The sequence below is a fragment of the Sus scrofa genome, chromosome 9 (assembly GCF_054392235.1).
Source record: "Sus scrofa isolate SSC_HxYL_T2T_F1_AM1 chromosome 9, Sscrofa_HxYL_maternal_Yorkshire_Landrace_v2.0, whole genome shotgun sequence".
Taxonomy (NCBI): Eukaryota; Metazoa; Chordata; class Mammalia; order Artiodactyla; family Suidae; genus Sus; species Sus scrofa.
Window position 1 is genome coordinate 47,705,908 of NC_139391.1, and position 26,825 is coordinate 47,732,732.

At 37.4% G+C, this 26,825-nt stretch overlaps 1 protein-coding gene across 9 annotated transcripts in view; it reads left to right on the top strand.

The window, feature by feature from the left end:
* The window catches only part of ARHGEF12 (Rho guanine nucleotide exchange factor 12), a 156,036-nt gene that overhangs the window by 108,264 nt on the left and 20,947 nt on the right, over positions 1 to 26,825 (top strand). For all 9 annotated transcript variants that reach the window (XM_013979482.3, XM_021062982.2, XM_021062984.2 and 6 more), the window contains 15 exons: positions 4,520 to 4,612; positions 6,504 to 6,614; positions 6,912 to 7,010; positions 10,179 to 10,221; positions 10,510 to 10,615; positions 11,013 to 11,150; positions 12,204 to 12,236; positions 12,557 to 12,671; positions 13,376 to 13,481; positions 14,885 to 15,097; positions 20,636 to 20,768; positions 21,084 to 21,119; positions 21,433 to 21,587; positions 23,140 to 23,286; positions 24,326 to 24,411. In XM_013979482.3, coding sequence (XP_013834936.2) covers positions 4,520 to 4,612; positions 6,504 to 6,614; positions 6,912 to 7,010; positions 10,179 to 10,221; positions 10,510 to 10,615; positions 11,013 to 11,150; positions 12,204 to 12,236; positions 12,557 to 12,671; positions 13,376 to 13,481; positions 14,885 to 15,097; positions 20,636 to 20,768; positions 21,084 to 21,119; positions 21,433 to 21,587; positions 23,140 to 23,286; positions 24,326 to 24,411 — 1,614 coding nt within the window. The remainder of the gene's footprint in view (positions 1 to 4,519; positions 4,613 to 6,503; positions 6,615 to 6,911; positions 7,011 to 10,178; positions 10,222 to 10,509; positions 10,616 to 11,012; positions 11,151 to 12,203; positions 12,237 to 12,556; positions 12,672 to 13,375; positions 13,482 to 14,884; positions 15,098 to 20,635; positions 20,769 to 21,083; positions 21,120 to 21,432; positions 21,588 to 23,139; positions 23,287 to 24,325; positions 24,412 to 26,825) is intronic.

Sequence of the window (26,825 nt, forward strand, 5' to 3'; positions counted from 1 at the left end):
CTGGGTACATATATATATTTACAATTGTTTTATCTTCTTCTTGGATTGATCCTTTGATCATTATGTAGCTTCCTTCTTTGTCTCTTGTAACTGTCTTTATTTTATTTTATTCTTTTTACAGCTGTACCCATGGCATATGAAAGTTCCTGGGCTAGGGGCTGAATCAGAACTGTAGCTGCAAGCCTACATCACAGCCATTGCAATACTGGATCCAAGATATATCTGTGACATATGCCATAGCTTACAGCAACACTGGATCCTTAGCCCAATGAATGAGGCCAGGGATCGAATCTGTGTGCTCACTGAGACTACTTCAGGTGTCTTAACCCACTGAGCCGTAATGGGAATTCTTTGTCCTTATTTTAAAGTCTATTTTGTCTGATACGAGTATTGCTTCTACAGCTTTCCTTTGATTTTCATTTGCATGGAATACCTTTTTTCATCTCCTAAGTTTCGATCTGTTTATGTCTCTAGATCTGAAGTGAGTCTCTTATAGACAGCATATATATGGGTCTTGTTTTTGTATCCATTCAGCCAGTGTGTGTCTCTTGGTTGGAGCATTTAATCCATTCATATTTGAGGTCATTATCAGTATGGGTGTTCTTATTGCCATGTTGTTAACTGCTTTGGATTTGTTTTTGTAGGTCTTTTTTCTTCCCTTCCTATTTTGTTCTCTTCTTTTGTGGTTTAATGACTATCTTTAGTGTTGTGTGTTGATTGTTTTTTCTTCTTCTCTGTGTGCATCTATTGCAGATTTGGGTTTGTGGTTACCCTAAGGTTTTGATATACAGTCTCCATATATACAAGATTGTTTTAAGCTGATATCTTAATTTCAAATGCCTTTCTAGTATCTTGCATATATACTCTCCTCTTCTCATGATTTCTGGTTTTGATATCATATTTCTCTGTGGATAATTTCCCACCTTTACTATATGTTTGCCTTTACCAGAGCTTTCCCATTCATAATTCTCTTTTTTCTAACTGTGGCCTTTTCTGCCTGGAGAAGTTTTTTTAGCATTTGTCGTAAAGCTTGTTTGGTGGTAATGAATTCTCTTAGCTTTTGTTTGTTTGTAAAACTTTTGATTTCTCCATCACATCCAAATGAGAGCCTTGCTGGGTAGACTATCTTGGTTGTAGGTTTTTTCCTTTTAACACTTTAAATATTTTGTACCACTCTCTTCTGACCTGCAGAATTTCTGTTGAAAAATCAGCTAATGAACTTATGGGGAATTCTTTGTATGTTACTTGTTGCTTTTTCCTTGTTGCTTTTATTATTTTCTCTTCATCTTTAATTTTGGTCTATTTGATTAATATGTGGCTTGGTATGTTCCTTCTTTGGTTAATTTTGTATTGGTCTCTGTACTCATCCTGGATTTCAATGAGTGTTTCCTATGTTAGGAAAGTTTTCAGCTATTATCTCTTCAAATATTTTATCTATCCCTTTCTCCTTCTTTTTTCCTTCTGGAACCCCTATAATGCAAATGTTGGTACATTTAATGTTGTCCCAGAGGTCTCTTAAACTGTCTTCATTTGTTTTCATTCTTTTTTCTTTATTCTGTTCCATGGCAGTGATTTCCACCAATCTGTCTTCCAGCTCACTTATTTGTTCTTCTGCCTCATATACTCTGCTATTGATTCCTTCTAGTGTATTTTTCATTTCAGTTATTTTATTGTTCATCTCTGTTTGTGCTTTAAAGCTTCTAGCTCTTTGTTAAATGTTTGTTGTAATTTCTTGGTCTGCGCCTCCAATTTTTCCCCAAGATCTTGGATCATCTTTACTATCATTACTCTGAGTTCTTTTTTCAGTAGGTTGCCTGTCTCCACTTCATTTAGCTCTTCTTATTGGGTTTTGTCTTATTCTTTCATCCAGAACATATTTATTTTTCTGCCATCTCATTTGGCTAATTTTCTGTTTTTGGTCTCCCTTCCATAAGCTGCAGCACTATAGCCCCTCTGCTTTTGTTATCTACCCCTGGCAGGTAAAGTTGATCCAGAGGTTTTTGCAGGCTTATTGGTGGGATGGACTGGTGCCTGCCTGCTGGTAGTAGAGCTGAGTCTTGTTCTTCTGGTGGGCAGGGCCATGTTGTGGGGTGTGTTTAGAAGGAGCTATGTGCCCAGGATGCCCTTTTAGGCAGGCTGTCTGCTGATGGGTCAGGCTGTGTTCCTACCTTTTTGGGTTTTTGGCCTGAAGCATCTCAGCACTGGAGCCTGCAGGCTCTTGGGTGGGGCCAGGTCTCATTTCCAAAATGGCAACCTCCCGGGTGGTGGGTAGCTCATGCCAATGATTATTCCCTGGAGCCTCTGCCTCCAGTGACCTGCCCCCACGCTGAGCCACAACCAACCCCTGCCTCCTCAAGAGACCCTCCAAAACCTTCAGGTGGGTCTGATCCAGACTCCTATGGAGTCACTACTTTGCCCTGGGACCCAGTGCATGTGAAACTCTGGGTGTCCTCTAAGAGTACAGTCTCTGTTTTTCCCAGTCCTATGGAGCTCCTGTACTCAAGCTCCTCTGGCCTTCAAAGCCAAATGCTCTGGAGGGCCTCTTCCTATGCCAGACCTTCAGGCTGGGGAACCTGACCTGAAGGTTCAGAACTCTCACTCCTGTGGGAGAACCTCTGAAGTATAGTTATTTTACAGTTTGTGGGTCACCCACCTGGCAGGTATAGGATTTGACTATACCACAGAAACACTCCTCCTACTTTCTCTTTGTGGCTTCTTCTTTGTTTTTAGGTATATCTTTTTTGGTAGTTCTCCATCTTTTTTGTTTTTCAGCAGTTCATTGTGATTTTGGTGTTTTTGTGAGAGGAAGTGGCTCCAGTTCTACTCTACCACCTTGTCTAATAGTATATTGTAATTCATATATTATTAGCAACAGAAGGACTGTTGAAAAATAAGAAACATCATATCAGCTATAAAATCAAAAGTTGTCTCACTAATATGCTAAAAATATTTTTGTTTCACCTGATTTTTTTTTTTAATTATTAAAGCCTTGGAGTTTAAAAAAACAAGAGTAGGAGTTCCTATCATGGCTCAGTGGAAATGAATCTGACTAGAATCCATGAGGTTGCAGGTTCAATCCCTGGCCTCACTCAGTGGGTTAAGGGTCCAGTGTTGCCCTGAGCTATGGTGTAGGTCACAGATGTGGCTTGGATCTGGCATTGCTGTGGCTGTGGCATAGGCCGGCAGCTGCAGCTCCAATTGGACCCCTAGCCTGGGAACCTCCATATGCTGCAGGTGTGGTCCTAAAACAAAGGAAAAAAAACAAAGTAAAAGAAGCAGAATCAAATTAGGAAATGCAAACAATAGAGTCAAAATACAATTAAGGAAGAAAAATTTTAGCTATGCATTATTCGTTTAATTTTTAACTTGGGTCCATATACATAGTTTCAACTGTAACTACTATGTAGATGACTCCCAAATCACTACAGCCTCACTCTCTGCTCAACTCCAGATCCTACACATCAGCTGCTGCCAGATTTAAGCCAAATTCATTCTCTTCCTATTTGTTCCAAATTTTGTCTTTCCCTTAATACTGTATAGTCATTGATTTCAGTACTTGTGGTATTCAAACATTCCATATTTTTTACATTATACACTAATTCCCTACACTGCCTTTTGCATGCCGAATCTGACTTTGTAAGTGAATTGACACGTGGATGAACTATTTGCTAACCTACAATTTATTTTTACAGTCTTATTATCATTGTTTCTATAGCAGTGTTTGTGTGATTACTTGAAAATTTTATTGCATTATGCCTGTGATTTTTCAACCAGGAGTGATTTTGTCCCCCAGGGGACATTTGGCAATTTCTGGAAGCATTTTTGATTGTCGTCACTGGGAGGCTGCTTCTGGCATCTAGTGGGTGTGTAGAGGCCAAGGATGCTGCTATGCATATTACAATGCATAGGACAGCCCCCACAACAAAGAATTATCTGGCCCTCAAATGTCAACCGTGCCAGGGTTTAAAACCCCTGAATTATGTACTTATGAAAATGAATTTCAAATGAAAAATAGAGTTCAGTGACTGCTTTCAATTATGTGACATTAATAGAAATCTTTGTATTAACCTCTCTGCTAAAGTTGTCTTATTTCTACTCTCATTTTTTCCTTTGTCCTATTGTCACCCATTCACTTTTCTTAATCTGACTTTTTAAAATTGTAATTATTTATGTAATCCAGCTTTATTTCTTTCTCTAACAAGGTTTAGCTATGTATGATAATAAATGAAGTATACAGAGAGGGATTAGAATCAGATAACCAAGGCTAAAACAAAATGTGTTTATTATTTTCAGGAAATATTCCCCCCCAAAAAAATGATCAGTACTCTTTGGTTTTCTTTGCTGAAGCAGTTATTAGCCTTGAAAATGTGAAAACCACTTTGAAAATTAAATATCTAAAGAAAATAAATAAAAGGAAATCCAATCATGTAAAATCATGTCTTTCAGATGGTTTGGTTTTATTCTCTTTCTGAAATTGACTGCCAGATAACTTTCTGTTCCTTTTCTCTGAATGTTACAGGACACGCAGTCACTTATTGGGAGTCCCTCTACCCGTATAGCACCTCATATTATTGGAGCAGAGGATGATGACTTTGGTACTGAACATGAACAGGTGATGACTTCTTTTCTAAAAATAAAGCAAAGCAATTATTTATTTTCTGAAATGTTTGATTTCTTACAGAAAATGCACACTTTTTGGAGAATAAAGATTTGAAGCTAAAAATTTTAGAACTAAGATTAATTGGCTAATTGCTCATTTTAGCTTTGACCAATAGAAATGGCTTTATGTTTAAAGCTGATAAGAAGTCATTGATTTATACCTAATAAGTACTTCTTCTTGGGAGAGGGGGATGTTACAAATTTTTGAAAATTTCAAATTCCAGTTGTTTATTGATGGTATATAGGAATATGATTGGCTTTGTTTTCATCCTTGTATTCCATGATCTTGTTAGTAAACTCACTGCTTCTAAGAGCTTTTCAAAATAACTTTCGAGGACTTTCCACATACTTGGTCATGAATAGAGACAGTTTTTATTTCCTTGTTTCCAATATGTTTATCTTTTATTTCTTTTTGTCTTTTTTTTTTTTTTTTTTTTTTTTTTTTTTTTTTTGTATTTTCTAGGGCTGCACCCATGGCATATGGAGGTTCCCAGGCTAGGGGTCCAATTGGAGCTGTAGCCAATGGCTTATGCCAGAGCCACAGCAACGTGGGATCCGAGCCATGTCTGCGACCTACACCACAGCTCACAGCAACACCACTGAGTGAGGCCAGGGATTGAACCTGCAACCTTATGGTTCATAGTCAGATTCATTAACCACTGAGCCACGATGGGAACTCCTATCTTTTATTTCTTGTTCTTACCTTTATTGCACTAATTAGGGTTTCTGGTATGAGGCTGAATTGGTGTGGTGAAACAGGACATCCTTGCCTTATTCTTGATCTTAGGGAGAAAGCATTCAGTCTTTTATAATTATGATATTAGGTATACATTTTTATAGATAATTTTTTTTAGATCAAGAAAGTTTCCTTCTGTTGCCAGTTTGATAAGAGTTTTGGGGTTTTTTTGGGTCATGAATGGATGTTGAGTTTTGTTGAATGAGACGATCTTTTTTTTTTTTTTTTAGTCCCTTAATGTGGTAAATTATATTGATTGATATTATTAGCTTGTTGAAACAGCTTTGCATCCTGGGATAAATTCCAGTTGGTCATAATGTATTTTCTTTGTTATAATATTGTTGGATTCAACTTGCTGCTGTTTTCCTAAGGATTTTTGTATCTTTTTTATGGGGGATATAGTAGTTTTCTTTTTTTGTAATGTCTTTAGTTTTGATGGTTGGCTAATGCTGGACTCCTAGAATGAGTTGGGAAGTGTTCCTCCTCTTGTATTTTCTGAAAGTGATTATATAGAATTAATATTGTTCATTTAGATTAATTTATATGATTCTAGGTCATCTTAAGTTTATTGCTGTTTTCTGTATTCAGTGTAGTTTGGAAATATACAAGTATTCTAGGAGTTGTCTTCTTTAAATCATACAACTCCATTTCCTACCAACATTTCTGTAATCAGTCCAAAAGGAAAGGAAGACAGCTACTTTGTTATTAGACCAAAAGGCCTTCCCTTATATTTTTAGAAGTGTTGTTAAACTGTTTTTTGCATACTGATTTGTAGACATGTGAACTCCTTGGTAATCATCTTCTAGACTTGGATTCTTCCACGATGGAATTTCTTCCAACCTATCCCCAAGAGATTATGAATTTTCAAAGGAAGACATTCCATAGCCTATGTTGTTAATAAATTCCAGTGAAAATTTTTTTTAATCTGAAATTTTTTTAGGGTAGGTCAAAGTGAAATTTGGATTGTTATGCTTAATTGAGCTGATATTACATTTTGCATGTGTGTGTGTGTGTGTGTGTGTGTGTGTGTGTGTATATATATATACCTATAATGCCTATATATATATATATAGGCATTACTCTGATGTGTAATTATTTCTTTTTCTAGATCAATGGGCAATGCAGCTGTTTCCAGAGCATTGAACTGCTAAAATCTCGCCCTGCTCACTTGGCTGTTTTCTTACACCATGTAGTTTCACAGTTTGACCCTGCAACACTGGTAATCTATTTTATGATTTAGCCAATTCAGAGTTCTTACATTGATACACATACCAAAAATCTTTTCACTTCAGCAAGATGAGTGGACAGACTTCTTTCAGTTTTCCAAAGATAAAAGGATAGATATGAAAAATGATTAAAATGTTACTAATTTTTTAATAGCCTTGGTTATATGGTAATAACTGCATTGTTTATGGTGACCTACTTGTTCCAAGCATTCCTACTCAGTGAGGATCTAGCAGATTGCACTTTTCATGATTTCCGCCCTTCCCACCCCCATATCCTTCTCTCCTTTCAGCTCTGTTATCTCTATTCGGACCTGTATAAACAAACCAATTCTAAGGAGACTCGTCGTGTCTTCCTTGAGTTTCATCAGTTCTTCCTGGATCGATCTGCAGTAAGTTACCAAGTTAATATTATCTTTGCTTTAATGCATTGAATTATTGGCTTCTCACTTCACATCTTCCCTCCCATGTTTTTGGACTTTATTGTGCTTTCCCACATCTATGTTATATCTCAATTATTGGTTGCTCTTGACTGTTACTTTTTTTTAATCATTTCTAGATTAGTTATAGGCCTGTGAATCCTCACAGTAGGTTTTAAGGGATATATATGTATATTCGGCTTTATACATGTGCATATTTATGATGAGGGAATGAAAAAGAGAGCACCAATAATATACATACATACGTGCATACATACAGATATGCATATATGGATCCAAAGGGTAATACTTGTATAATTGAACTCCGGTTGGCCTCTTTGAACTTTGAAGGCACACGTTTAACTAAAAAGTGGTGGGAAACATCTTTCTCCTATAAATGATAATGGATAATAATATTGTTTGATTTTACCAATAGAAATATTAATAAAGTTTTTAAATGAATATGGTTTTTTTTCTTATTTTTACTTTATTTATTTATTTATTTATTTATTTTGTCTTTTCTAGGGCTGCACCTGTGGCATATGGAGGTTCCCAGGCTAGGGGTGCTGCAGCCACCGGCCTATGCCCACAGTCACAGCAATGCCAGATCCAAGCCTCATCTGTGACCTACACCACAGCTCACAGCAATGCTGGATCCTTAACCCACTGATCCAGGCCAGGGATCGAACCCACAACCCCATGGTTCCCAATCAGATTCGTTAACCACTGAGCCACAACGGGAACTCCTAAACAAATATGTTTTATTATTAGCCTTTCTGTGGGTAAGTAACAGCCCTTTATACTTCCTGGATAATCATGCCACATGTCCCTAGTCCTTTCACATTTGCAGTTCTCTTTGATAACTCTTTCATACCTTCTTTCTCTTAAAATCTCTGTTACTTCCTCTCCTGTTATTTTCTGATGACCTTGCTATTTCTCTGAGAAATTTAAAGTATACAGAAGAGAACTTCTACCAGGTATATCACCTTACTTGCATCATACCATATGTTCTGCCTTCTCTCCTGATGATATGAAGGGATTGTTCTGCTTTTATCATCTATGGCCACCTCTTCCCCTATTTATCCAGATTATATTTCTTCATACCTACTCAAAGATACTACTCTAGCAATTATCCCCCTTCTCACCTGCGTCATCATTTTTTTGTTTGTTTTCTACTGAATCATTTACATTATAATGCAGAAATTTTTAGTTCTCCTATTTTAAAACAAACACACATGCAGATAAACAGTTTGGCTCCTCTTCTTTATCTCTTTCTCCGTTTCCTTTGTCTTTTATTACAAAGTTGCCTATACCCCTACACGTTGCTGAATATAATTACCTTCTCAGTGAGGTCTTTCCTGACCAACTTACCTAAAATTTCATCCCTTTTTCTCTCTGTTACCTTTCCCATGTTATTTTTGTCCGTAGAATTTATATTTTCTTCTTTTATTTTGATTGTCTCTTTTCCTACTCTTCTGCCCTGAATATAAACTCCGCTAGGGCAGATATTTTTGTCTTGTTTGTTCACTACTGTTTCCTCAACACTGAGTAGATCCTGACAGAGTGGTCAAATATTTACTGAATGGATTAGAGTTCTGATTATAGTGCCATTGTTCAAAATATCACACATTATATTTATTAAGATAATTTTCTTGGAGTTCCCGTAGTGGCACAGTGGTTAACGAATCCGACTAGGAACCATGAGGTTGCGGGTTCGTTCCCTGCCCTTGCTCAGTGGGTTAAGGATCCGGCGTTGCCGTGAGCTGTGATGTAGGTTGCAGACGCGGCTCGGATCCCACGTTGCTGTGGCTGTGGTGTAGGCTGGCAGCTACAGGTCTGATTAGACCCCTAGCCTGGGAACCTCTATATGCCGCGAGAGCGGCCTAAGAAATAGCAAAAAAAGACAGAAAAAAAAAAAAAAAGATAATTTTCTCCCATGAACAAATGACAGTACATTGAAGTATATTTGAACTTCACATTTCTTAAGAGTGCTTCATGCTAGGTCAAAACTTTATATTTTGTCGCTTATGATTTACATATTTATTAATATTAAGGTGTAAGAACCCTGATAGATTAATTTGCTAATTATTCTTTTATGCCCAGGTGATATTTGTTTAATATAAATACCTTCATACAGAAATGAACATATATGTGCTTTTTTGCATTTGTGCTAGAAATGCTATCAGGAAAATTGATTCGAACTACTACATGGCAACATGAGTTAAAGAGAAAACTTTGAAGTCCCTTTCACTGTTTTTCCAATAAATATTAGCAATCTCTTAATTTTTAGCAGTGGCTTTTCAAATGTAAAATTTCAGATCTTATGGTAATTGTTTAAATTCTGGAAGACTATGACTTAACTAGGTATACAATACAAAGTAAACATGAAGAAGTTAAGATATTTTCTCCAAATGCAAAGTATTTTTTTCCAAGACGTTTCCCAAATTAACAGGACAAAATTATCTGGTTGTGCGAACCAATTCTAGCTAACACGTAAATTATGACACAGTCACCTTTGTTCAATAGGGAGAAATGTAGATGTAAGAAATAGAGATTTCAGATCCCAGAGCCTCAACGCTGATATCTAATACCTTCTCATTAGGAGTGTGGCTATTATTGTGAGGGCTTTTTAGCTTTACATAGCAAGATGATTGGAAATATCATGGTGTTGTAAAATGAGTATCCTAAATACAGCAAGTAAAAGTCATGGTTATGTATGAGTAAATTTTTCATATGATAATATTGAGATAGTTTTTTACCTATATTGATTCAAATGATGTATAACTGATTATCTTAGCCAATGAGTCTAGAAAGCTTAAGCCAGTATTCATTCATTATAGAAAGCCAAAGCCAACAGGAATAAGGAAGACACAGAAGCATTCAGTCATTTAGTAAAACAATTGTAGATATTACCTTTATAACATGATCCTTGGGTAGAGGGCTTATTTTGAAGTTTAAACAATAGAACATTCCAGAGTTGTGAAATTTAGATGGGTGGAACCCTTCAGAAAATGACCTTATGAATGGATATGCTTATAAAAGTAGGTATTTAAGTTGTATCTTTATTTTGTATGAATACTTATATTTATCCTGAAAAATGCTTAGTAATAATTTCACTTTCTGTTTGCATTTTTGTTTTAGCACCTGAAAGTTTCTGTTCCTGATGAAATATCAGTAGATCTAGGTAAGTCTGGAGTACCAATATGCTGGAGAATTACATCTCTATGGATATGTAGCTCAAGTTTTTCTCTAAAGGTTTTATCTGTCATGTGGTGACTAGTAGGTTATATGAATCACAGCAGAAAAACAGTATAATGCATTTAAGGGTAATTGAAATATGAATTCTGAGATGAAATACATAAAACATATTTAACTTCTCTGTCTTCAAGTTACGTTTGTACCAAATATTACCATTTATAATACACAGAATATGCTTTTAGAGCTGGTGCTTGCCTTCCTTTTATTTATGCAGAAAAAAGAAGACCTGAGCTTATCCCTGAGGATCTGCATCGCCACTATATCCAAACTATGCAAGAAAGAGTCCACCCAGAAGTGCAGAAGCACTTGGAAGATTTTCGGTAAGCTTGGTGGTAAGATAGATAATATTGTCATTCTGAATTAATTTCCTTTTTAGGTAGGAAGAGGTTATACATTAAGTAAGTCTTTGGCTTAGCGTATGGTCCTTATTAAGTGAACATCTAGAGTCAAAGGGTTGGTGTGGTACTGAGAGTCCATAGTCCCCATTCCTTTGCTGTCAGGATTTGAGCTTAGTATTTTGTCTGTGCTAAGTGTCTTCCTTCAGGATATGGGTTCTGTTGAGTGATTGCCTCTAGAATTTTTTTTCTTCTGGTGTCCTAGGTGATACAGAAAATTGTGACATTTTAATTCATAGCTTTGGAAATTCCGATGAAACATCTCCAGAGGGAGATAGTTTTTCTCTAGGCTACCCCAGGAAATTTCTCCTATTCTCTTTAGGCAGAAGCGTAGCATGGGGCTGACCTTGGCTGAAAGCGAACTGACTAAACTTGATGCAGAGCGAGACAAGGACCGAATAACTTTGGAGAAGGAACGGGCATGTGCAGAGCAGATTGTTGCCAAAATTGAAGAAGTCTTGTAAGTAATAGAAATATATGTAGAAATAAGTTCTCTACAGAGGTGCTAATTATACTTAAAGTCCACCTTTTTTTTAGCTTTTGAGGGATGAACCTGCAGCATATGGAGGATCCCAGGCTAGGGGTTGAATAGGAGCTGCAGCTGCTGGCCACAGCCACAGCCACAGCCACTCAGGATCCAAGCGGCATCTGCAACCTATACCACAGCTCACGGCAATGCTGGATCCCCAACCCACTGAGCAAGGCCAGGGATCAAACCCATATCCTCATGAATATTAGTCGGATTTGTTTTCACTGAGCCACAACAGGAACTCTCTAAAATCCACTTTGAGGAGTTCCCGTCGTGGTGCAGTGGTTAATGAATCCGACTAGGAACCATGAGGTTGCGGGTTCGTTCCCTGCCCTTGCTCAGTGGGTTAAGGATCCGGGCGTTGCCGTGAGCTGTGGTGTAGGTTGCAGACACGGCTCAGATCCTGCGTTGCTGTGGCTCTGGCATAGGCCGGTGGCTACAACTCTGATTGGACCCCTAGCCTGGGAACCTCCATATGCCACGGGAGCGGCCCAAGAAATGGCAAAAAGACAAAATAAATAAATAAATAAATAAATAAATAAATAAAATCCACTTTGAACATTTAGGAGGGTGTCAGATTGTTGTGTGGAGCTATATATTTTGTCATAACACTTGAAAAGGTGGAATTTTTAATTTTTGCTGGTATTTTAGATGATATTCTTGTATGTTTTTCTGGGTATTAGTAAAATGGGTAACTATAACATTTCTAACTGATCAAAAACAAGTCGAATATTTGCAATGGCTTAAATTCATAGGCTTTGGAAATATATCTTGCTATAAAATATTTACAGTTGATGACATGAGTGTGAAAAGCATATAGTTACTTCAGGGATTAGAAGTTTTCTTATGTTTTATACTAGGTGACAGTTACTTAGGGTGGGTCCCAAAGCATTTGGCTTTGTTTTGTTGTTCCAGGTATCTGAGTTTAATAACAATTATTTTATTAAACTTTAATATTTCATCTAAAAATGTTTTTATTTTTAGGATGACTGCTCAGGCAGTAGAAGAAGATAGGAGGTAATATAATTATTTTTTCCCTACAATTTTAAGGAAAAAAAGAAACTATCTTTTCTGCTGTCAGTCCTAAATTATGATTTATTTCTTTTAACTTTAAAAACATAGACTGCATCCCTCTGGTGACCTGTATTTTATTTAACTAATATTCTAGTATCTTGAATAGAATCCTTTACTTTTCACAGTGAATAGATACTTCCCTATTTTTCACTTGATGAATTCTAAGAATTTGAGCATTGGGGTTTTGGAAGTCATTTGATATCTTTATTCTACACTCCATCCCGTCTCAGATGTCTTATTTTACTTAATCCTTTTCCCTCCAGTTCAACAATGCAATATGTTATTCTTATGTACATGAAACATTTGGGAGTAAAAGTGAAAGAACCTCGAAATTTGGAGCACAAGAGGGGTCGGATTGGATTCCTTCCAAAAATCAAGGTAAGGCAAGAATAATAATAGTGTATTAGGTCTCTGTACTTCCTTACATTTGATTGAAATGCTTTTCTTCTTAGTGTTTACCTTCTCAGCGACTAAGTGGTAGGCAGGCCGCAGTTAGGTGTAAGATGAGGTCCTTGTTCTCAAGAAACTGAAAATCTAGTGAGACATCCAGATATATTATCTAATTATTAGACAGTGTAAAAAATGAAAATAGAGGTTTACACAGAGAGCTAGCCCCAACTCTGTTATGACCTTATACTTTTCTTTTATTGTACCTGTCAGGGTTGGTAATTACTTGTTTTTGTTTCATTTTTGTTAGGTTGTAAACATGGATGAGAATAAGGACCTCCTCATCGCTGTATCCCCAGCTTTTAGCATAGTGCCTTCACACATTATGAGCTCAGTAAACATTGTTCAGCAGATGAATGAGTTGCTTAGAACAGGCTCCCAGTAAATATATTATGCAACTACCTTGCTACTTTCTAAAAGTGTCAGCTTTAAAGAGTTTGAAAAGAAATCTTGAGTTTGAGGGGTACATGGTGCTCTGTGCCAGCCTCTAAGGAGTGCCCTATGTGTGTCTTTCCTGTACATTTAACCAATTTATTTCACCTGGCCATTAGAATTGTATTTATATGTTTGAAAGCAGCAATAGAAATGCACTCTATTATGTATCTCTTATTGCTTTGATTGTACCTCGACTCTAGCAAAGTATGAAGAAAGATAGGGAAGGCGAAGAAAAAGGGAAGCGAAGAGGATTCCCTAGCATCTTGGGACCCCCAAGGAGACCAAGCCGTCATGACAATAGTGCAAGTATGTTGAAGAGTGAAATGCCACTTTCCCACCATTCTGTGCTGTCTTTACATCTGAGGCTCCTTTAGCTAGAATGGGTTACTAGAGAAAGATGTTCTAGAAATGTTCCCACTGAACTTTCCATTGTTTCTTTGTCATTTCTCACCTAAACCCCCATGTGACTTCACAGTTGTCATAATCATCTTCTTTAATGGCAATAGAGTATTCCATTAGTTGTCCGTAATATAATTTACTTACCTGTTTGATTTTGTTTGCATTCAAGTTTTGATTGTTAAATTTATAAAACAAAATGTGCATGAGTTTCTCCACCATGCTTTAACCTTTATACATGTATTACTCATTTTATCCGTGCTTCCGCAATTTTTCCACCTCTTCATTGTGTTTTATTTCCTGATGTCTCTCCACCCTCAGGCCTAATGGAGAAAGTCAGTGTCTAGAGAGGGCTGAAAGAGAGGGGTGCTGCTACTGTGGGAAGAGGAATTAGGTCGTATAGTGGCTTTCAAGCTGGGTAGTGCCTTGGTGGAAAATATTGGCATGGTTGGAGTTGGAGAGGTGTTATGATACAGTGATACTGAATGTCCCACAGAATGGGAATCCTCACTCCAACGTCAGTAGTACCCCTTGTTGAGAAACGTTGAGGAGATGGAGGAAATTTTTACAGAAGAGGTTGAGGAGAGTGGAACATTTCATAGGTGATGACCATGAGTTCCATGGGAAAGAAGAGATATGGGAATTAGGGAAAGAAGAGATGTGGGAATTAGGGAAGGAAGACTTTTAGGATTAGGGATGTACAGAGCTCTGTGAGGATGATGATCTGAGAGTCTTTAGTTTCTCATGGTGACTTATGTGAGCAGGGATAATGAGCAGGATAGAGATTATTCTGCGTAGTCTCTGAGGTGTACTGTGATGATACAGTTGTGAGTGTTGGGGAGAAGTTTGCTAAGAACTCACAGAGCTAAAAGGCTTCATCTTCAGTCATAGAAATGAATACAGCTTCATATGTGTCTGTCTCTTGGAACCTCCTCTTCCCCCACCCACCACTGCTCTCCTCAGCTCCTTTTCTCATGACCCTTCTTCCTCTGCCTCTTCTCTCTCCCCCTTGTCTTCTGTCATCACCCACCCTTTTCTCCTCATCCTCCTCCACCTTCCCTGCTTTTCTCTCTCTCTCTCTCACTTTCTTTCTTTCCTCCTTTCTTCCTTCTCTTTTCTCTTTCTTTTCCTTCACTTCCTCCCTTCCTCCCTTCCTTCTTATTTGTACCTATCTGTTCCTCACTCTGTGGAATAATTCATGTGTATTTTTGTAGGGCCCACCACATTCCAGATATTTTTCTGGATTCTTTTCATTATCTTTTCTTTTTTGGCTATTTTGCAACACAAATTGTTAACCATTACTTTCTGTTCAGTTGGCAGAGCCATGGAACTACAGAAGCAGCGCCACCCTAAGCATTTAGCCACACCCTCTTCTGTGAGTCCTGAACCTCAAGATTCTGCTAAGTTGCGCCAGAGTGGATTAACAAGTGAAGGAACAGACGTTGGATACCTGCCAGCCAATTCCACGTCCTCTGTGGTTTCAGGGGCCACTCTTTCCCAGGAGGGAGGGAAAGAGAATGATATGGGTGAGCTAGTGCTGTATTTCAACTTAACTAAGTATCAGGATTTTAAAACAATTACACTAAGAATAGAGTGGCAGCTTATTTTAATCAAGACTGAGTCTTAGTTTAGTTTTAACATTTTAATATTTTATAACTAGTGACAAATCTATACTGAATGGTAGTAATTTTGAGTTCTCATCCATTCAAAAAATATTTATGGAACTCTCTGTCAGGCACTAACATTGTACCAGAAGTTAGTATACAATAATTATTCATGAATTCTTGCCCCATGCAGCTTAATCTTCTGGGGAGACAGTCATACAAATAAAAAATTCAAATTATGGGGAGTGTTGAGGGGACTGGTCAGTAGCTAGAGGCAGATATGCATATATGGGGAGGGGTACATCTACAGAAGCATTTTTTTAAAAGCTGAAATACTGGAGTTTTCTTTCTTTCTTTCTTTCTTTTTTAATACTAAGGGGGAGCCAATTGAGAGGAAGAGATTAGAGAGTGAAAATGCAGGAGGTAAACTACATAACCAATAGAACAAAGTTTTGAGAAGGAGAGAAGCAATGAGATGCAGAGTGTATGTGAAGGGCGAGGTTATTAGCTGAGAGTGAGGGTTTAGTGAGAAGAGCAAAAGGATTTGAAGAGTAAAGAAAAATAGGAAATTATTATAGGTAATTGAGAAAAGAGCTTATTATTATATTCATACTTGTTGTAATGGATTTCTTTTTTTTTTTTTTTTTTTTTTTTGTCTTTTTGCTATTTCTTGGGCCGCTCCTGCGGCATATGGAGATTCCCAGGCTAGGGGTCCAATTGGAGCTTTAGCCACTGGCCTACACCAGAGCCACAGCAACGCGGGATCTGAGCCGCGTCTGCGACCTACACCACAGCTCACGGCAACGCCCGGATCCTTAACCCACTGAGCAAGGGCAGGGACCGAACCTGCAACCTTATGGTTCCTAGTCGAATTCGTTAACCACTGTGTCACGACGGGAACTCCAAGGATTTCTTAAGCTAAAGTGAGCTGGGTGAATAGACCTGATTATAGTGGTGATTTTGGAAGCAGTTCAATTTCTGGTATGACAAGATCAAGGATAAATCTGTGAAAGTGGTCACCGAGGTGGTATAGGGGAGGTTACAAGAGATGATGGATGTAAGGAACCAAGGAGCCAAGGATTTGAATATCTTTATATACACAGATTTTGAGGTCACCTCATGTTATAATATCATGGAGAGGAAAATGGTGAGTCAGCAGCCAAAGGTTCAGGGTTGTTAGATGCTTGTTGGTAGGGGGAGATGTGGTATTATGCAGAAAGTGAGAGCCTCAATGGAGCAAGGGATTTTTATAGGAGGGTAAGATAGTAGCCTAAAAGTAGCACTGAAGAAAAAGAAGGGTATCTATCTTGTCTCCACTCTGTAGTACACAGTACACAACTGAAACATCAGTCTCTGTTTGAGATGGCTGTAGCAGAAGAGGTGACCTTCCATGGGATAGGCAAGTTTTAATTTAAGACAAAAAAGTAAGGGTGACAGTTGTAGAAAAGTCTGTAGGCTTTGCCTTATGTGGAATTCTGAAGGTGTTGGATTGAGTAATGCATTAATTCCTAGCTCTCATGTCTCATTGAGATGAAACCATAAAGAGAAAGTAAGTGGAAGAAGAGAAGATATCAGTCAATAAGAAATTGGGGCGCGGGGAGGATTGAAAGTGGGCAACTGTGATTTGATAGATAAAACAACATAAAGTGAGAGCCCATAATTTGTTTGGGTCCATGATGGGAGCCATTCTTCCCTTTAGAACTCAGGAGAGACTTTGGGCTCAGAGTTGGGATATGTTGTGGAGTACGAGTAAGAAGTAAAGCTGAAAATGATGAATTAATTGAAGATCTGTAATCAAAACAAGTATACCAGCAGCTTCTGATCCTTACGTTGTAGGATATAAGCAATCTGTCATTCATGCATCCGAAGAAAACAGATGTGCTCTTTGTTATACAAGGCGGAAAGAATTGTGTAGAGAGTTAAGTCCTCCAGGGGATTAGTGTCCTGGAATTCATCGAAGGGGTTCACCCTAATCAGAGGAGCTCCCAGCTGGGATGGACCTACTTCCACATAGCAGAACAAGAAAGCCCAATCAGCTGCCCATTTTTGCATTCTTACATACCAATAGCATTACTTTCTTTTGGCAAAAGTTAAGAGTCAAGACCTAAGATAATACATAACGCCAAACATATTAGTGGCATTAAAAAGAAAATAAAAAATAAACAGAAAAACTGCCAGTAGCAGAAAATAATTTAGATAATAAATGAGAACTTATGGAAATACCTCTAAATTAGATAGTATTCTTGAGGAAATTAATGAGGTTATTATATCTAAAGAACACATAGGATGCTCTGAAAAAGGAGCAGGGACCAAAAAGTTTTAATGTAACTATTATGTGTAATAACTGTTTTAGTAGTCATCAATTACTTTGCGATAAATTACCCTAAAATGTAATGACTTAACACAAGAACATATTTACTGCTTCTCATTTTTCGGTGGGTAAGGAACTCCAGGGCAGCTTAGCTAGGCGGTTCGGTCTCAGAGTTTCTCGTAAAGTGGTGGTCAGAATGTCAGCCAGCTCTCTGAGAGCTTACTTGGAGCCAGGAGACCTGCTTGTGTACCTCCACAGGTGGCTGGTGGCAGGAAGACTTAGCTCCTTGCTGGGGGCCTTGGCTCCTCATCACATGGGCTTCTCCATAGAACTGCTTGAGTGTTCCATGACGTGGTAGCTGACTTTCCCCTGAGTGTTCCAGAAAAGATAAAGAAGCCTCAGTGGTTTTTATGACTTAGTCTCTATGGATACACACCATTATTTCATCAAGGTAGAAGCAAGTCACTAAAACTAACCTACCCTCAACGAGAGAAGGATTAGGTGCCGCCGCTGAAGAGAAGAGTATCAAAGAATTTGTGGACGTATTTTCACACCGCCAAAGCTGCTACTAGTTGAAGAAGAAGAAAAAAGAAGCCCCTAAAAACAGAGTCAAGGAAATATTTCAGAATGTATATCAGAGAAATCAAGAGATAGAAACTGGAGAGACAAGCATCATGTAGAGAACCATCACAGAGGTTCACCATTGCTTTCACAAAACACCAGCAGAGGAATTGGTGGAGAGGTTGTCAGAAAAATAATAGAAGAGAGTTTTGCAAGGTTGAAAAAGAATACATAACCTCATATAGAAAGGGCCTACCTGTAACCAACTACAATTAGTAATTTTTTTCTTTTTTTTTAGAGTTTCTTTTAAAAAAATTTATTGACGTATAGTAGATTTACAGTATTGTATTAATTTCAGGTGTACAGCAAAGTGAATCAGTCATACATATAAATATATCCATTCTTTTTTCCCATATAGGTTATTACAAACTATTGAGTAGATTTTCCTGTGCTACACAGTAGGTTCTCATTAATCATCTATTTTACACAATAGTTTTTTCTTTTTTAGCCCCCCCATGGCATATGGAAGTTCCCAGGCCAGGGATCAAATCCAAGCCAGAGCTGCAACCTAAGCCACAGCTACAGTGATGCCGGATCCTTCACTCACTGCGCTGGGCCAAGGATCAAACCCATGCAGCTGCAGAGACAAGCCAGATCATTAACCCACTGTACCACACTGGGAACTCCAATAATAATTGTTTAAAAAGATCTAAGCCTAAAGCGTCTTTGGACACAGAGATAAAGAAGAAGCCTAAAAGCTTTTATGAGAAAGAAAATGGGGATTCTGCTGTATCACGTTCGTCATAGCATTAGGTGCCAGACTACAAAGGACAATGCCTTCTTCAAGTTGCTAAAAGAAAATGGTATCCACCTTAGAATTCTGTATCCATCCAAACTCTCCATAAGCTGTGAAGAAAGGTATAAAGACATTTTCAGATATGCCAAGATCCAGAGTTTAACTGAAAGGCACCCTTTCCTTGAAAATAATTTAAGTGATGTACACTCCAGTAAAATGAGAGAAAAATTAAGAAAGAAAATTTCATGAGATCCAGGAGACAGCAGAAACAACCCAGGAAAGTGATGAAGGACAGGGCAATTCTAGGATGATAGTTATGTCACCGGCCAAGGGAGCAGCTGCTCCAGATTAGAACACAAGTGCATAGGGGATAAGGGAAAAGGAGATTTTAAGCAGTTGATAGTATAATGTAACAGAATTTTGACACTTGTAAAATTACAGTACATTGACAGCAATAAAAGAAAGACATTTAGAAATGCTAAAAAACAATAACAACAACAACAACAAAAAACAATTGTTCAAGAAAATCATCATGATTTAAACATAGAACAGAATTTAAAATGGCATAATCTGGAGTTCCCATCATGGTTCAGCTGTTAACCAATCTGACTAGCATCCATGAGGATGCAGTTCGATCCCTGGCCTTGCTCAGTGGGTTAAGGATCCAGCATTGCCGTGAGCTGTGGTGTAGGTCGCAGACGTGGCTCGGATCCTGAGTGGCTGTGGCTGTGGTGTAGGCCAGTGGCTAAAGCTCCAATTGGACCCCTAGCCTGGGAACCTCCACATGCCGTGGGTGCGGCCCTAAAAAGAAAGAAAAATAAAAAATAAAATGGCATAATCTTAAAGTAATTGATGCAGTATATGACTTTAATGTAATAAACATTCTATTTCAAGTGGCCTAGGAGTTGCGTCATTGGACCAATAAAAGAGAAAATATAATCCTAACTGACATGCCTCTTAACCTGGCAAGAATAATATGCATATGTCTGTCGTGTTACGGTATATGTGTGGTTGTAATAAATAATGTAAGCATGCTCTTAGAATCAACCTAATAGGCAAAGCACAGAATATTTAGTTGGGGCTGCAGGTCAGAATGAAAATGTAAAAATTCTGTTAATGATACAAGTAAAAAATGTGATTGAAAGAAATGAAAGGTAGGAGGAAAGAAATATAGTTAAAGAGGAGGATATGGACGCAAAATAACTAATTTGACATAGAAGAGGGTTAAAATACTAACGGTTTATTGGAACAAAAAAAATATATATATATATAATTCTATCATTTAAACTTAGGTAGAGCAACCCAATTAGGAATACGAATACAGTTATTAAACAGTAGGGAGAAAAGGGAGGGGAAGTGTAGATGGGATGTATAAGGAAGCAAGATCCTCAGAGGAGGAAAAGATAGATGTTACTGACAGTAAATCAAGAAAAAAAGTATGAGGTTATTTAGAGGTGGAGCATCATAATAACTAAAATTTGAATGAAAAAGATTGGCACTGGGGGTAAAAAAGGATAAAATAAGAGAATGTTTCTCCTCATCATATGCTCTTCTGAGTTGTTACCATGTCTTTACCATGTCTAAAAACTGCTTAAAATGATTTTCCTATTAATTGTTCAGTGCATTTTCAATTTTTATATTAGAATTTTGGTTCCAGCTAACCTACAGCTGTTTAAGTAAGAAGGTGGCTATGAATGAGGTTGAAGCTTTTTGAGGGACTGATATTTTTTTTCTTTTAATCATTGTGTTTATTAACCCTGTCTAAATAAATGCCTGACTTTTGTCTTTTCAGGATCAAAGCAGGTTGGAGAAACGCCAACATCTGGAGACTCCTTAGATGGCACACCTCGTACTCCCAATACCATCTTTGATTTTCCACCTCCTCCATTAGATCAGGTGCAGGAGGAGGAATGGGAAGTAGAAAGGTAATTCAGTGATATCATAACGGTGTTTTAGGACTTTGCTTAGAAGTTTTTTGACTATATAGTATGCCTGTACTTTGTAGCATTTTTTTTCTACTTTTTTTTTTTTTTTTTTGGCAAAAGAAGTAGACCTTATTGGTAGTAAATATTAGAGAGGTGCTAAAATGTTTTTTAATTTATTTGATACTACCTCATTACAGAATCCAGAAGAATTATTTATCGGCCACTATAGTTTAGCCCAGTTTTGAATATCTTTGTCATAAATTTCTTGATTACCATTTTATTTTCCTGTTGACTCTCTATTTGCCATTGTTTTAGGGTGACTGAACATGGAACTCCAAAGCCCTTTCGAAAGTAAGTAAAGCTTTCAATAGAAGCACGTTTTAAGAAATAGAGTCTTAGTTTTAAAAGAAAAGAAACCCTGTACACAAACCTGTTATATAGTATAAAAGAAAGTTCTTAATAAGTACAGTTTATTCAAAAGATATTTATAGAGGTATTTATAACACAAGTAAGCCATTTTGTAGGAGAGGATGATATTTCAGGCTCTGTGCTAAGCAGAACTTCAGAAATCTGGCTGCTTTACTGTAATGTAAAAAGGTTTGTGCTATTTCCCATTGTCCATGTGTTGTCCTCATATAGAATTCATTATTTTTTTTTTCATTAGGTTTGACAGCATAGCTTTTGGAGAAAGTCAAAGTGAAGACGAACAGTTTGAAAATGACTTAGAAACAGATCCACCCAACTGGCAACAACTTGTTAGTCGAGAAGTGTTGCTGGGACTAAAGCCTTGTGAGATCAAAAGACAGGAAGTAATTAATGGTGAGTTTAATTAGTTTTTGTTATTGTTGTTCACATATATTGAGTTTTATTAGGGTTAAACCAACCCCTGAGCTTTGGAGTTTCCTTCAAAGTTTCTGCTGGCCTTTTGTTTTGAACAAAGAAGAAATTAAACTAGATAGATGATCCTTGAACTTTCCAACTCAAAAATGCAAATGATTCTATGATTCTTAGTGATAATTTAAAAGGAAAAGGTGTGGGAATTCCCGTTATGGCTGAGTGGTTAACGAATCCAACTACGAACCAGGAGGTTGTGGGTTCAATCCCTGGCCTTGCTCAGTGGGTTAGGGGTCCGGCGTTGCCATGAGCTGTGGTGTGGGTCCCAGACGCGGCTCAGATCCCGAGTTGCTGTGGCTGTGGCGTAGGCCAGCGGCTATAGCTCCGATTAGACCCCTAGCCTGGGAACCTCCATATGCCGTGGGAGCAGCCCTAGAAAAGGCAAAAAGACAAAAAAATAAAAAAAGGAAAAGGCGTTTAGCATTGAGGACATTTGAGATTCATAGCATCATAGATCTTAAGCCTGAAAATCAAGACAGAGCTTGTCTCATCACTTTACTTTCAGGTTAAGGTGTTTGGGTTTTTTTGCCTAGATTGTAAATGAGGAAGCTAAGGCTCAGAGTGACTGAATTAGTCAAGATCGTACATCTGATAAGTAAAGCAAGAAAACTAGAATCTAGGTCCTCCTTTATCCTCATGCAGTGTTCTTTATTTTGCTCTAGCATATATGTGACAGAGATGTGACATGGATGCTGTACCTGCTATGGTGTTTAGGCTGTGATGTGAATAAGTAGTCTTCCTGTCTCTGGTAACATGGAGACACAGTGAAATGATAAAGTCTGGTCTCAGAAATGAGGGTTTATAGGTGAATTAGATGACCCAGAGTACTGTTATCCTTGCAGAGGGCTCAATTTAAATTCTGTATGATACCTGGGCGTACACTTTTCTAATGTTGTAGTTGTGAATGGTGGGTACTATTGTAAGGAGACAAATGGATTCTGGAATACGTCATTAACTTTTAAGTACGAAATAGTTTGGGTTTTTGTTTGTTTGTTTGTTTTGTTTTGTTTTTGGTCTTTTTATGGCCTCACCCATGGCATATGGAAGTTCCCAGGTTGGTGGTTGAATTGGAGCTGCAGCCACTGGCCTACACCAGAGCCACCGCAATGCCAGATGCCAGCCACATCTGTGACCTACACCACAGCCTCATGGCAATGACGGATCCTTAACCCACTGATCGAGGCCAGGGATCAAACCTGTGTCCTCATGGATACTGGTCAGATTCGTTTCTGCTAAGACACGACAGGAACTCCACAAAATAGTTTTGAATGATACTTTTGACTTGCCAATATTCAACTCTTAGTGCCAGTATGTAGGAGAGTTTCATGGAATCAAGAAGTGACTTTATAGATACTACATCCTTTTAGAACTATAAGTAATTATTATTTATTATTGCTACTTAATTTCAGCTAAAGCCTCTGTTTGATCTCATTCTAAGTAAGGTAACATTTTATGTTTCCTTTTTTTTTCTGCCTAGAATTGTTCTACACTGAAAGAGCTCATGTTCGAACACTGAAGGTTCTAGATCAAGTGTTCTACCAGCGAGTGTTCAGAGAAGGAATTTTGTCACCCTCAGAACTACGGAAAATTTTTTCAAACCTTGAAGATATTCTTCAACTTCACAGTAAGAGAAATTGACTCTGGTCTTTGTCCCAAACATTTCCAATAGATAAAAGATTGTGAATGTATGAAGACACCATAGCAGTAAGATCTTATAAATGTATCCACGTTAGCATTTCTGAGATTATATAATTATATGTGAGCACATAACATAAATAAAGAAATGATTGGATCTTTGAAGTTCTCCCCAGCCCTTTAGCCACCCCCCCATAGTCTTTTTTATGAGCCCAGCACGCTTCCGCTGCCCCACTCTGCTCTCCTCTTAGTCTTTTTTATACAAAGTGTTAACATATGTTTTTAAATCTATATATTCCATATAATAATGTCTGAGTATTTAATAAATAGTAATGTAGAGCATATAATCCCACAGTGGGCAAATTTTCAGGAATTATTTTATTGCTTTGTTGCTTGAAATGCTTGAGTAAATACATAAAAATTGCATCTTGCTGGCTTTCCTCGGTTGTAGTCTTCTTGGACTTTTATAGACAGTAGTTAGTGTCAGGTCCTCTCTTTGTAAGTCACTGTTTCTCCAAGACCCTTAATTTTCAATCTTTCTTTTGTCAAGGATGCCATCACCACCTACCAGCAGCTGCCCACCAAATGGATGCATTTTGCTCCTTTGTGGTTGGTTTTAGGTCTCCCTAGCGTGATGGAAACGTTCAGGCCTGATGATATCCATTGCCTGCAAACACCCATTTTGAGAGAAACAGTGGGCAGAATGGCCTATACTATTGAAGTTCTTTGCAACATAGTTATAAATGGAGTCTTGAAGCTAAATGCGTATTTGATGCATCTGTACTTATATAATATGCTAGTTTCCACTTTATTTTGTTTTGGCAACTTTTTCAAAAAAGGCTCAAAATATGTAGATGTATAAGAATTATATCCAGATTTATATTTAAGGTGATTAAAAGCAGCCATACTAGTGTAAAAACGCTTTTTCTTAAAAAAAAAAAAATTAAGCTTATGGTAGTACCAGTAACTCAGCCTGAAATAAATGTATACTTTCTTTTTTTTTTTTCATTGTTTCTTCCTTCACTTAGTTGGGTTGAATGAGCAAATGAAGTCTGTTAGAAAGAGGAATGAGACTTCCGTTATTGATCAGATTGGGGAAGATTTGCTGACCTGGGTAAGGAAATTTTCTATTTCATTTAAAAATTTTAATAGACACTTGATCAGATTCAAGATTAAATTAACCTTCCCAAGTATGCACACTCATCCATTTTGCAAAGCTAATGTAAAGATGTAAAGGGATCCAAGTGTATATTCTCACTTATTCTCCTGAAAAGTGCTCAATCAAGTACATGTTCTTTTCTCATAAAAGTAAAAGTAATAATTCTGTGTATTTTAAAGAACGTAGAGTAGGAGTTCCCATTGTGGCTTAGCAGGTTAAGAACCCAACAGAGTGTCCATGAGGTTGTGGGTTCGAACCCTGGCCTCTCAGTGGGTTAAGGATCCAGTGTTGCCACAAGCTTTGGCATAGGTTGCAGATGCAGCTCAGATTTGGTGTTGCTGTGGCTGACGTATAGGCTGGTGGCTGCAGCTCCAATTCGATCCCCAGCCTGGGGGGGGGGTCACAGGTGCAGCCCTAAATAGAAAAAACAAATCAAAATAAATAAAGAATGTAGAGTAAAATGGATTTAGATAAAAAATAACTGATGTAGAATTTTAACTATCTTCTGTTGTCACAATCTCAGAATTGTACTTTAAAACATTGGACAGTTGTAGATTCATAACTACGATCACAAAAGTAAAAAAGTAAAAATTACCTAATCTTTTTTACAGTATAAGGAAAGAATTCAGAAACTATAGTAACTGTTTGTCAAATTGTTTATCTTTCTGGCTGACTCTTGGTCAGCATATACTCCATAGTATATACTTATGTACCTAGCACTGTTCTAGGTGCTGGGGACAGTGGCAGTCAAAATAGATGTGGCTCCTGCCCTAGTGGAGCTTATGATCAGTGGGAGAAAAAAGCCCTTAGTTATTTCAAGTGTCATTAATGGTTCAAAAAGGAAACAATACAGGTTATTATGTGAATATATAGCAGGGAGCTCTGCTATATATTCTGTATGTTCTGTAAGCTAGAACATACAGAAAATCTTAGGGGGAAAGTGGGTTTGATCCAGACATTTAAAGAAAGTGCTATAATTAAAGCTGTGAATAATAGTAAAATACGTGACATAGTTCTCAAAATCTTAACTCTGGATGAGCAGGAACTGTTTATATATGCCCAGACAAATTTATTCAATATGTATGTAGACTGTTTGAGGAAATGTCACAGAGTTATAAATTTTACATTGATAACTTTTAAAAAGATTAAATATTAAAAACTGACTGAAACATTCTCTATCATTACTCCTTTCACTGATAGTGAGACCACGACTCAGTCCACTAGTCCATTAGTAGACCCCTTGTTAGCCATTTGACACATAGAGTAAGGTCAGAGAATTGTAATCTAGTCTCATCTTGCATTTACTAAATTTTCCAAAGCATTTTCTCCCTAGGCCCGCACTGGCATTATTGTTATTAAGGAGATTTAACTTTCTTGAAAAAATTCAACTTATTCTGTGGCTATTCTGTGATAGTGTGACTCATTTTGTTTCTTGATCTCTGAGTTTTGATGGCTTGACAGCACTCTACTCAGCATGTCAAATTTGGATTAAAGAATTCTAAGTCATGTGGACTTAAGATAGCAATCTTGATTCCTAAGCAGTTTAATTTGCATCTCATAAGAATGCTTAACACCAAGTGTCAAGTGAAATTCATCATTAAATAGGTACAGAAGTGCAATTGGTCCTATTATTGCAGTCCTCTGGACTGTGTCCGTCTCCTACATGGTAAAATAAAGTGGAGAAACCTCTTAAAAGAGTGGGACAATTAAATTTATTTTAGAGCATATAAAAAGAATTATATTCTTGACCACTGTGATATGCCTATAAAAAGGTTGAGGAAAAGCAGAATGAACTGACCTATATGACTAGTAACTGTTAGGTAAAAGGGTTAGTGCAGGGCAATGCATCGACCAGAAATACTAAAAACAAAAAAAAAAATCATAATTTGGTGCTTAGATTTACTCTGTTTTTTAAAGTAATTTTTGGCAGTATTTTCCAGTATTGGTCCTTTGAGATCACCTTATGTATTCTTATGTTGCTAGTAAAACAACTGTAAAACTGCTTGAGGCTGAGCCGTTACTTTCCTTCATAAATTCAGCTGCTATTAGTATTTGCTTGGCACTTAGATTGACTGACATACCAAAATTCTGTCAGTCTCATATGTTGAGTGTCATATTTATAATGGAATAAAAATACAGCATTGGAGCAACCTAGTGAAATATCACTTTGTATACTTGTGTCCTAATTGAAGAAAAAATACTCTGAATTTATCTACAAATGCCCTACAAAAGGATCTTTTTACAAAATTTCTTCATGTACCAAGTTTTGGAAATGTGGCTTTAAATGGGAGACTGTTATGAAAAACTTCTTTGTAAATTCTAAAGCAATTATTATAAGTATACAGATGATTAAAAATTATTTATTCAAT